Source organism: Oncorhynchus gorbuscha, linkage group LG16 (assembly GCF_021184085.1).
Source record: "Oncorhynchus gorbuscha isolate QuinsamMale2020 ecotype Even-year linkage group LG16, OgorEven_v1.0, whole genome shotgun sequence".
Lineage (NCBI taxonomy): Eukaryota > Metazoa > Chordata > Actinopteri > Salmoniformes > Salmonidae > Oncorhynchus > Oncorhynchus gorbuscha.
Window position 1 is genome coordinate 82,193,742 of NC_060188.1, and position 12,483 is coordinate 82,206,224.

The following is a 12,483-nucleotide window of genomic DNA, read 5'->3' on the forward strand; positions in this document are numbered from 1 at the left end:
CCTGTATATAGCCTCCACATTGACTCTGTACTGGTTCCCCCTGTATATAGCCTCCACATTGACTCTGTACTGGTTCCCCCTGTATATAGCCTCCACATTGACTCTGTACCGGTACCCCCTGTATATAGCCTCCACATTGACTCTGTACCAGAACCCCCTGTATATAGCCTCCACATTGACTCTGTACCAGAACCCCCTGTATATAGCCTCCACATTGACACTGTACCAGAACCCCCTGTATATAGCCTCCACATTGACTCTGTACTGGTTCCCCCTGTATATAGCCTCCACATTGACTCTGTACCATAACCCCCTGTATATAGCCTCCACATTGACTCTGTACCAGAACCCCCTGTATATAGCCTCCACATTGACTCTGTACTGGTTCCCCCTGTATATAGCCTCCACATTGACTCTGTACCAGAACCCCCTGTATATAGCCTCCACATTGACTCTGTACCAGAACCCCTGTATATAGCCTCCACATTGACTCTGTACTGGTTCCCCCTGTATATAGCCTCCACATTGACTCTGTACCAGAACCCCTGTATATAGCCTCCACATTGACTCTGTACCAGAACCCCCTGTATATAGCCTCCACATTGACTCTGTACTGGTTCCCCCTGTATATAGTCTTCACATTGACTCTGTACCAGAACCCCCTGTATATAGCCTCCACATTGACTCTGTACTGATTCCTCCTGTATATAGCCTCCACATTGACTCTGTACCAGAACCCCCTGTATATAGCCTCCACATTGACTCTGTACCAGAACCCCCTGTATATAGCCTTCACATTGACTCTGTACCAGAACCCCCTGTATATAGCCTCCACATTGACTCTGTACCAGAACCCCCTGTATATAGCCTCTACATTGACTCTGTACCAGAACCCCCTGTATATAGCCTCTACATTGACTCTGTACTGGTTCCCCCTGTATATAGCCTCTACATTGACTCTGTACTGGTTCCCCCTGTATATAGCCTCCACATTGACTCTGTACTGGTTCCCCCCACATTGACTCTGTACTGGTTCCCCCTGTATATAGCCTCTACATTGACTCTGTACTGGTTCCCCCTGTATATAGCCTCCACATTGACTCTGTACCAGAACCCCCTGTATATAGCCTCCACATTGACTCTGAACCCCCTGTATATACTACAGAACCCCTGTATATAGCCTCCACATTGACCCCTGTATATAGCCTCCACATTGAACCCCCTGTATATAGCCTCCACATTGACTCTGTACCAGAACCCCCTGTATATAGCCTCCACATTGACTCTGTACTGGTTCCCCCTGTATATAGCCTCTACATTGACTCTGTACTGGTTCCCCCTGTATATAGCCTCCACATTGACTCTGTACTGGTTCCCCCTGTATATAGCCTCTACATTGACTCTGTACTGGTTCCCCCTGTATATAGCCTCCACATTGACTCTGTACCAGAACCCCCTGTATATAGCCTCTACATTGACTCTGTACTGGTTCCCCCTGTATATAGCCTCCACATTGACTCTGTACTGGTTCCCCCTGTATATAGCCTCCACATTGACTCTGTACCAGAACCCCCTGTATATAGCCTCCACATTGACTCTGTACCAGAACCCCCTGTATATAGCCTCTACATTGACTCTGTACTGGTTCCCCCTGTATATAGCCTCCACATTGACTCTGTACTGGTTCCCCCTGTATATAGCTTCTACATTGACTCTGTACTGGTTCCCCTGTATATAGCCTCTACATTGACTCTGTACTGGTTCCCCCTGTATATAGCCTCTACATTGACTCTGTACCAGAACCCCCTGTATATAGCCTCTACATTGACTCTGTACCAGAACCCCCTGTATATAGCCTCCACATTGACTCTGTACCAGAACCCCCTGTATATAGCCTCCACATTGACTCTGTACCAGAACCCCCTGTATATAGCCTCCACATTGACTCTGTACTGGTTCCCCCTGTATATAGCCTCCACATTGACTCTGTACTGGTTCCCCCTGTATATAGCCTCCACATTGACTCTGTACCAGAACCCCCTGTATATAGCCTCCACATTGACTCTGTACCAGAACCCCCTGTATATAGCCTCCACATTGACTCTGTACTGGTTCCCCCTGTATATAGCCTTGTTACTGCTGCTCTTTAACTATTACTGCTGCTCTTTTATTTATCTTTTTTTAAACTTATTTATTTTTTACTTAACACATATTTGTCTTAAAACCACATTGTTGGTTTAGGAGCTTGTAAGTAAACAATTCACTGTAAGGTCTACACCTGTTGTATTCGGCGCATGTGACACAAATACAATTTTATTTTATTTTATTTGAAGCTGTCAATAAGGCAAAGTGTGGCTCCTTTGAATAATCTTACTTTTTGATTTGTTTAACCCCTTTTTGGCTACTGCATGTTTCCATGTGTTATTTTATAGTTTTGATGTCTTAGCTATTATTCTACAATGTAGAAAATAGTAAAATTTGTAAAAATGTACTGCTACTGTGTATATATATCAGAAAAAGAACACAATTGATCAGACGCATCAGAAGCCTGTTTTTAAAAATGTCCTCAACAGTACATTTTGCACAGCCTTTTAATGCTGTGTTGCAGTGTGACTTAAAGGCGTAGTCCCTCACTAGACATTCCAGAGACTAAGGCGTTAGTGTAGGCACTAAGAGCAGTCAGTGCTGGGCGTTTGTCACATCACGTGTAAGCACAGAAGCAGCATCTGCAGTCCAGCTACAGCCAAGGCCAGCCTATTCTTTGTGCCTGAGATTGGGTTATTCTTCAGTAAACCAAGCTGCTTTTCTGGTTTAACTGGGCTGGTTCTCCCTTAGAGTTGTATACAGTAGCTAAAGACAATAGTCACGCCCTTGCATAGTTTAAAAGCACTCATGCCTGTGTGCCTTCTACTGAATTATTTATCCTATTTCATCTTGCAGTTGAAATACTTTTTTGAATGCATTGATTTTCATTGGAAATATGATGACATTATGTTGTTAAATCAATGGATGTGGCAAATTGATTGAACCACATGTTCTGCTCATTCACCTGATTATGATGGCTTTATTGACTCAGTTTATTGACTCTATGGCAGACACACACACAGACAGATAGTCTACAGTTGTAATGTATGCTCTACCACTTTGTCATATGTGTACATTCTCAGGATGGCTGAAGACGTTTGACGACTACTACCGGGACCAGACCCAGCACATCCTGAACAACATAGTGGTGAAACTCCATGAGGACAGCCGCAGGAAAATGATCTGGTCCGAGATCTCATACTTCTCCAAGTGGTGGGACAACATCGACAACCAGAAGAGAGACGCTGTCAAGAGGTACAGTAGTCTGTCTGTCTGTCTGTCTGTCTGTCTGTCTGTCTGTCTGTCTGTCTGTCTGTCTGTCTGTCCGTCCGTCCGTCCGTCCGTCCGTCCGTCCGTCCGTCCGTCCGTCCGTCCGTCCGTCCGTCCGTCCGTCCGTCCGTCCGTCCGTCCGTCCGTCTGTCTGTCATTCTATCTTCAAGGTGATACTGAAATCAATATGAGCAGCAAATCACTTCTGGTTTATGTTATTGTGTTGTTGATATAGCTTGGCTCTGTAAACGTGGAATCTAATTCCTCAGTGGATTTACAATAAGATTCCGATGCTCCTCTGGTATTCCCATTTTAATTAAAGCAAGGTTATGCCTTGCTTAGGGCCAGCAGTTTTATAGGGTTTCTAAAAAATGAAATGAAATTAGAAGTGACCCACTGGACCAAAACTGGTCAAATCAACATAATTTTAGTAACAAAATATGATATGTGATAACTAGGGTTGGGTAGTATTCTGTTCATACCGTCATACCATTTCTGTACCATACCGGGGTATATGCTATTTCCGGAAGTGCACACAAGAAGCACTATTTTTTCGACGCACAAAACAAATTAGGCAACAGGGATCTTGATCCAGGAAGGGATTGAATGTCTCTGCTGTAACCAAGAAGCTTGATCTTGACATCTAGACACTTAGCTAGCAAGTCAGCAAACCAAATGCATAGCTGGAGCCATGAGCCGGGTATGATTTATTTGACACTTAGATTTAGATTTCTTACAGTTAAAATTAACTTACACTGAGTGAACAAAATTTTAGGAACACCGTCCTAATATTGCTTTGCAGCCCTTTTCCCCTCAGAACAGCCTCAATTCATCAGGGCATGGACTACAAGGTGTGGAAAGCTTTCCACAGGGATGCTGGCTCATGTTGACCCCAGAGCTTCCCACAGTTGTGTCACTTTAGATGGTTGTCATTTGGGTGGTGGACCATTGTTGATACACGTGAAACTTGAGCGTGAAAAACCAATCAGCATTGCAGTTCTTGACACACTCAAATCAGAGCCTCTGCACCTACTACAATACCCCATTCAAAGGCACTTCAATCTATGGTCTTGCCCATTCACCCTCTGAATTGCACACATACACAATCCATGTCTCAATTGTCTCAAAGCTTAACAATCCTTCTTTAACCTGTCTCCTCCCCTTCATCTACACTGATTGAAGTGGATTTAACAGGTGACATCAATAAGGGATCACAGCTTTCACCTGTATTCACCTGGTCAATCTATGTCATGTCTATGTCATGGAAAGAGCAGGTGTCCCTAATGTTTTATACACTCAGTGTATAGTTATAAGCAGTGGCATAGCATGCACTCCTGCAGCTGCAGCAAGGGGAAATACCCCGGTATACGGTATAAATGGTATATTGCCTAAGCCTAGTGAAGGCGTAAGGGAACGTAAGGGATTTCCATAATTTTTTCACCTAACTTTTCAAATAAATCCTAGTTTACAGTAAAAAAATATATATTCCTCTGCCTGGTAACGGGAGTAAATTGGTTTGAATTGCCTTAACCAGCCAAACTGACTATGGTCTTGAGGTCATCAAATCAATTTTGTTTGTGAGAGGCATATAGGTTAACACATGTTCTTGCTCACTCTGCCTCAGTCTCTTTAGCCACTTTAATAATAAAAAATAGGATGTAATAAATGTATCACTATTCTCTTTAAACCGTGCCACTTTTTATAATGTTTACATACCCTACATTACTCATCTCATATGTATATACTGCACTCTATACCATCTACTGCATCTTACCTATGCCGTTCGGCCATCGCTCATCCATATATTTATATGTACATATTCTTATTCATTCCTTTATTTTTGTGTGTAAAAGGTAGTTGTTGTGAAATTGTTAGATTACTTGTTAGATATTACTGCATGGTTGGAACTAGAAGCACAAGCATTTCGCTACACTCGTAACATCTGCTAACCATGTGTATGTGACCAATAAAATTTGATTTGATTTGTCCCCTTGGGAATGTAATGGTTGCCAGTCAGGGGTTTCTCTGGAAGTGACATGGAGGGGGATTCAGAGGGTTCTCTACTTCAGAAAACAGCCCCAAAAGCAAGAAGCAGGGTGTCACAAATGTTGTGTGTAAATGCTGTGTGCATTGGCCATGCTCACAACGAGCTACTGACAGGTAGGGTTCAGCAGCTAGCCTTGGGGGATACACAAACTGTGTGTAAATGCTGTGTGCTTTGGCCATGCTCACAACGAGCTACTGACAGGTAGGGTTCAGCAGCTAGCCTTGGGGGATACACAAACTGTGTGTAAATGCTGTGTGCATTGGCCATGCTCACAACGAGCTACTGACAGGTAGGGTTCAGCAGCTAGCCTTGGGGGATACACAAACTGTGTGTAAATGCTGTGTGCATTGGCCATGCTCACAACAAGCTACTGACAGGTAGGGTTCAGCAGCTAGCCTTGGGGGATACACAAACTGTGTGTAAATGCTGTGTGCATTGGCCATGCTCACAACGAGCTACTGACAGGTAGGGTTCAGCAGCTAGCCTTGGGGGATACACAAACTCTGTGTAAATGCTGTGTGCATTGGCCATGCTCACAACGAGCTACTGACAGGTAGGGTTCAGCAGCTAGCCTTGGGGGATACACAAACTGTGTGTAAATGCTGTGTGCATTGGCCATGCTCACAACGAGCTACTGACAGGTAGGGTTCAGCAGCTAGCCTTGGTGGATACACAAACTGTGTGTAAATGCTGTGTGCATTGGCCATGCTCACAACAAGCTACTGACAGGTAGGGTTCAGCAGCTAGCCTTGGGGGATACACAAACTGTGTATGAAATGCAATAAACATTTCAGCTGCAGGTTAGAATTCCAATTAGGAGCACAAGCAAACAGCCTTAAGGTGAAGAATGGAGGGAGATCTAACACAAATATTTATTCACTATTGATTTGATGCGCAAGGAGTTCTAAGCAAACCAGATTCATTTTTTTTTGTTGAGAATATTCTGTGTTTACTATTTTTTTGTTGAGTGTTATTGCTTATGTAATAACTTATTTTCTTGCATGTTTTATTTTATGTCAGCAAATTGAAGGTCTGGCGCCTAATGATAAAATGTTCCCTGTTACAGTACACGGAGAAGCATCGCTCGAGAAATTCGAACAAACGACCTCATTAATTCTTTAGAACTTTTAGAATCTGAAAGGAACATGTTTTTGAGCAGCGTGTTTCGGTTTGTTGAAGGGACTTGTCCATCCGTCCTCGTTAGGATGCGGTGTTGCTATCTGCTCAGTGAAGATGGCGCCTGCTTTCACCACTCCAACTCTTCAACACCAGGACAGACCTACACGACACACCACTTCCACCTGTCCAATCGTAGAACAATGAAGGAAACCTTCTGGTGATTGAATGATGCCAGAGAAATATCACATTTCCGTGGAGAGAAAATAGAGAGAAATTTCAACTTGTTATTACAACAATTGTTGAGTCGTTGTCCATTGTTTTGCTTATCCATGCTCTTATTTAAGGGGCTCGCCAGGGACACGTTAGGGAAGTCTGCAATTGAAATATGCTCAGCGAACAGAGAAAAGATGCTGAATCGCAATCATAGCAAGATTTCCTGTCCTAAAGAGAGATGGGAGTAACTCCTGAGGTTGTTGATTTTACTCTTTGGACTTAGGAGTAACACAATTCATCAGCTACAGAGGAGAAGATGGTTCTTGTTGTCGCAATAAGTAGGGCCCAGATTTTATTTCTTAGCCACACATGAGGTGATGTCTCTTGCAACTAAGGGTGCGTTCGTCAGAATAATGGATCAATTTACAAATGCGCAACCCTCTTCTGAATATGACCGGTGTCAGTAAACATCTGCAAAAAAAAACATAATTCAATTGTTGTTCTCTCATTTGTGTTTGGAAGTAGCTAGCAAGCTAGCCAACTTTAGTCAGTTAGCTTGGGTGCCTGACTCACGTTGTGAGGTCACAACACTCGAATCAAACCTACTCCTCGGCCAGAGTGTCCAGTGTGTGCTATGAACGCTCTGAGATTTACAAACGGACAGTTCCTTTGTGGAGATTAGAGAACCATCCAGAAGGATTTCTGGAAAACTGAGGAATTTGGACAAGTTACTGGAATTTTGCAGGTTCCTGACCATATAACATCCATTTTGTAATCTAGTATTTTACAATTAATATATATTTTTTACAATTAATATGCATTCAACCTACAATTTAGAATGGAAAAGAAGCTCATAAATTGATAAAGCTGCATGGTTTTTGAATAGCCTTTTTTCTTTTCTTTTGGCTTTGAGCTATGAAATGGTAATTGACTGAGCTGATTGTCTTAGAGCCTGAATGATAATTTTCCTCTATGTTGTTTAGTCTGTTTGAGCAAGGCCAGTTGGAGATCACTACGGGAGGCTGGGTGATGCCTGATGAAGCCAACTCGCATTACTTTGCATTAATTGACCAGCTATTGGAGGGACACCAATGGTTGGAGAGAAATGTGGGTGAGTGCATAAAATATCAGGAGTTAGTTATCTGGAAAGAGATCATACAAAGGACATTTGTTGGCAAGCACAACATATTGGTTATTTTGCATGATTCAAACAAAATTATTAGCACACTTTAACCATCAGAGATTTTATCTTTTGATTTATATATCAAAAAATGTATTTATAATGCCCTTTTTACATCAGCCAATGTCACCAAGTGCTTATACAGAAACCCAGCCTAAAACCACAAACAGCAAGCAATGCAGAACAACTCCTTAGAAAGGCAGGAACCTAGGAAGAAACCTAGAAAGGAACCAGGCTCTGAAGGGTGGAGATTATAAGAGTACGTGGCTATTAATCGTTCTTCAAGATGTTCAAACGTTCACAGATGACCAGCAGGGTCAAATAATAATTGCAGTAGTTGTAGATTGTGCAACAGGTTAGCACCTCAGGAGTAAATGACAGTTGGCTTTTCATAGCCGAGCATTCAGAGGTTGAGATAGCAGATGCGATAGAGAGAGAGTGTCGTGAACAGCAGGTCCGGGACAGGGTAGCACGTCCAGTGAACAGGTCAGGGTTCTATAGCCGCAGGCAAAACAGTTGAAACTGGAGCAGCAACACGACAGGATAGCATGACAAGGTATGAGCAGATTGACCTGTGTAGCAGATGTTTATTTCAAGGATTTTTATGTAATGTTTCATAGTTTTTTATTGTTTATAATTTTTCCTCAAAAAAGGAGGACTGTTGCCAACCTCCTCTGCATGAACCTGAATTCTCCCTCTATTCTCCCCTGTTAGGAGTGAAACCCCAGACGGGCTGGGCTGTGGATCCGTTTGGCCACTCCCCTACCCAGGCGTACCTGTTGAAACAGGCTGGCCTGGCCAACATGCTCATCCAGAGGGTGCACTACTCCGTCAAGAAACACTTTGCCAGTCAGAAGACCCTGGAGTTCTTCTGGAGACAGACCTGGGGCAAGTAACCAGACTAATGTAGCCCTGTGACTCTCCCAGGGTGCTCTTCCAGAGTCTGTTTTTCCCCTAGCTAGAAGGTAAGGGGTCCTGCCCCACTTATACAATTGTAGGGGAAACACTGCTCAGTTTTTACACTACTGTATCATTCAACATGCCGGAGATCCAGTCCTCACGCCTCTGTTCTCAGTGGTTCAGGTACAATCTTAGCCATTAAATTAAGCATTTAGCATATACAAAGTCCTAGTTCTACTGCAAGTCTATGGACAGAAACAAAATAACATGACCTCAGAGTGACTAGTACATACTCATGTAGTCAGTAGAAAACAAATCCTTCCAATTCCTGTATATATTTGGTGTGACAGATGCTATGGATGGTTTGATGCCGTGTGTTGAACTCTGGGCAGTCAGCTTGTGTAAATAACAGCACTCGGATAAGCGACAGCAGCATCTGCTGCCTACAGTATTGAGCCGCTCAGACCATCAGCAGGGGGATTTCTCATGGCCATAAATAATTATGTGGGTGCTTTTATTAGTCCAATTTAACACATGTACAAGTGTGTATTTGATTTTTTATGCATATCCCAATTCCCCCTGAGACATGCTCAGAGAGTGGGGTCACAGCTTGGTTTAGCCATTATTAACAGTGACCCTGGAGCAATTAGGGTTAAGTGCCTTGCACAAGGGCACGTCAACAGATATTTTACCTAGTCGGCTCGAGGATTCGAACTGGCGACCTTTTGGTTACTGGCCCAACACTCTAACCGCCAGGCTACCTACCTTACAGAAGTGTCATATGAAGGCATACTCCTTTCTCTTTGGTCTCATCTTATAACATCTGTGGTAGAAGGGACTCTCTTTATATGGCCTGAGGCCTGCATGGCTTAAACATGTCTGGCTGGTACATCATGCAATGAACAGACCTGGGTTCAAATAGTGCTGGATTCCTTTCTATTTGTATTTGATTGAGCCTGACAGGCGTGCCAGATGGGCGGGTTTGCACTTTTGCGACAATTCCGTTGGTTCCATTTCTCCAGGCCAGCTTGAAAGAAAACAAACAGTTTGAACCTTGGTCTGGTGATGAGCTTGGTGATTTATAAGAAGAATGTAGACCACAGCCTCATGACTAGAGGGATGGAGAGTATGGAGGTCAAAGGTCTGATTCACATTGGCCATGAACCATCTGCTGTGTGTGTGTGTGCGCGTGCGTGCGTGCGTGCGTGCGTGTGTGTGTGTGTGTGTGTGTGTGTGTGTGTGTGTGTGTGTGTGTGTGTGTGTGTGTGTGTGTGTGTGTGTGTGTGTGTGTGTGTGTGTGTGTGTGTGTGTGTGTGTGTGTGTGTGTGTGTGTGTGTGTGTGTGTGTGTGTGTGTGTGTGTGTGTATGCGTGTGTGTGTGTGTGTGTATGTGTGTGTGACAGGGAGCAGTTGGTAACAGAACAGGCATTAGTTAGTTAGTGGTTTCATGCAGCTATGATGCATCTAAATGTGTGATTACTCAAACCTCTAAGCCAAATGATGTAGTACTCATACATGCTTTTCACTAGGTAGACAGACGCCTTGTCACGCCTTGGTCATTGTATTTTGTGTTTTTGTTATATGTTTGGGTAGGTCAGGGTGTGACATGGGTTTATATGTTGTGTTTCGTATTGGGGTTTTATTAGCATTGGGATTGTGTATGATTAGGGGTGTGTCCAGTTAGGCTTGGCTGCCTGAGGCGGTTCTCATTTACATTTACATTTAAGTCATTTAGCAGACGCTCTTATCCAGAGCGACTTACAAATTGGTGCATTCACCTTATGACATCCGGTGGAACAGTCACTTTACAATAGTGCATCTAAATCTTAAAGGGGGGGGTGAGAAGGATTACTTATCCTATCCTAGGTATTCCTTAAAGAGGTGGGGTTTCAGGTGTCTCCGGAAGGTGGTGATTGACTCCGCTGTCCTGGCGTCGTGAGGGAGTTTGTTCCACCATTGGGGGGCCAGAGCAGCGAACAGTTTTGACTGGGCTGAGCGGGAACTGTACTTCCTCAGTGGTAGGGAGGCGAGCAGGCCAGAGGTGGATGAACGCAGTGCCCTTGTTTGGGTGTAGGGCCTGATCAGAGCCTGGAGGTACTGAGGTGCCGTTCCCCTCACAGCTCCGTAGGCAAGCACCATGGTCTTGTAGCGGATGCGAGCTTCAACTGGAAGCCAGTGGAGAGAGCGGAGGAGCGGGGTGATGTGAGAGAACTTGGGAAGGTTGAACACCAGATGGGCTGCGGCGTTCTGGATGAGTTGTAGGGGTTTAATGGCACAGGCAGGGAGCCCAGCCAACAGCGAGTTGCAGTAATCCAGACGGGAGATGACAAGTGCCTGGATTAGGACCTGCGCCGCTTCCTGTGTGAGACAGGGTCGTACTCTGCGGATGTTGTAGAGCATGAACCTACAGGAACGGGCCACCGCCTTGATGTTAGTTGAGAACGACAGGGTGTTGTCCAGGATCACGCCAAGGTTCTTAGCGCTCTGGGAGGAGGACACAATGGAGTTGTCAACCGTGATGGCGAGATCATGGAACGGGCAGTCCTTCCCCGGGAGGCAGAGCAGCTCCGTCTTGCCGAGGTTCAGCTTGAGGTGGTGATCCGTCATCCACACTGATATGTCTGCCAGACATGCAGAGATGCGATTCGCCACCTGGTCATCAGAAGGGGGAAAGGAGAAGATTAATTGTGTGTCGTCTGCATAGCAATGATAGGAGAGACCATGTGAGGTTATGACAGAGCCAAGTGACTTGGTGTATAGCGAGAATAGGAGAGGGCCTAGAACAGAGCCCTGGGGGACACCAGTGGTGAGAGCGCATGGTGAGGAGACAGATTCTCGCTACGCCACCTGGTAGGAGCGACCTGTCAGGTAGGACGCAATCCAAGCGTGGGCCGCGCCGGAGATGCCCAACTCGGAGAGGGTGGAGAGGAGGATCTGATGGTTCACAGTATCGAAGGCAGCCGATAGGTCTAGAAGGATGAGAGCAGAGGAGAGAGAGTTAGCTTTAGCAGTGCGGAGCGCCTCCGTGATACAGAGAAGAGCAGTCTCAGTTGAATGACTAGTCTTGAAACCTGACTGATTTGGATCAAGAAGGTCATTCAGAGAGAGATAGCGGGAGAGCTGGCCAAGCACGGCACGTTCAAGAGTTTTGGAGAGAAAAGAAAGAAGGGATACTGGTCTGTAGTTGTTGACATCGGAGGGATCGAGTGTAGGTTTTTTCAGAAGGGGTGCAACTCTCGCTCTCTTGAAGACGGAAGGGACGTGGCCAGCGGTCAGGGATGAGTTGATGAGCGAGGTGAGGTAAGGGAGAAGGTCTCCGGAAATGGTCTGGAGAAGAGAGGAGGGGATAGGGTCAAGCGGGCAGGTTGTTGGGCGGCCGGCCGTCACAAGACGCGAGATTTCATCTGGAGAGAGAGGGGAGAAAGAGGTCAGAGCACAGGGTAGGGCAGTGTGAGCAGAACCAGCGGTGTCGTTTGACTTAGCAAACGAGGATCGGATGTCGTCGACCTTCTTTTCAAAATGGTTGACGAAGTCATCTGCAGAGAGGGAGGAGGGGGGGAGGGGGAGGAGGATTCAGGAGGGAGGAGAAGGTGGCAAAGAGCTTCCTAGGGTTAGAGGCGGATGCTTGGAATTTAGAGTGGTAGAAAGTGGCTTTAGCAGCAGAGACAGAG

General features: G+C 45.1%; 1 protein-coding gene across 1 annotated transcript in view; it reads left to right on the forward strand.

Annotated features, from left to right (window-relative positions):
- The window catches only part of LOC124000099 (alpha-mannosidase 2-like), a 56,329-nt gene that overhangs the window by 5,538 nt on the left and 38,308 nt on the right, over positions 1–12,483 (forward strand). The window contains exons 4-6 of the mRNA XM_046306228.1: positions 3,168–3,339; positions 7,717–7,844; positions 8,628–8,801. Of these exons, the coding sequence (XP_046162184.1) occupies positions 3,168–3,339; positions 7,717–7,844; positions 8,628–8,801 (474 nt within the window). The remainder of the gene's footprint in view (positions 1–3,167; positions 3,340–7,716; positions 7,845–8,627; positions 8,802–12,483) is intronic.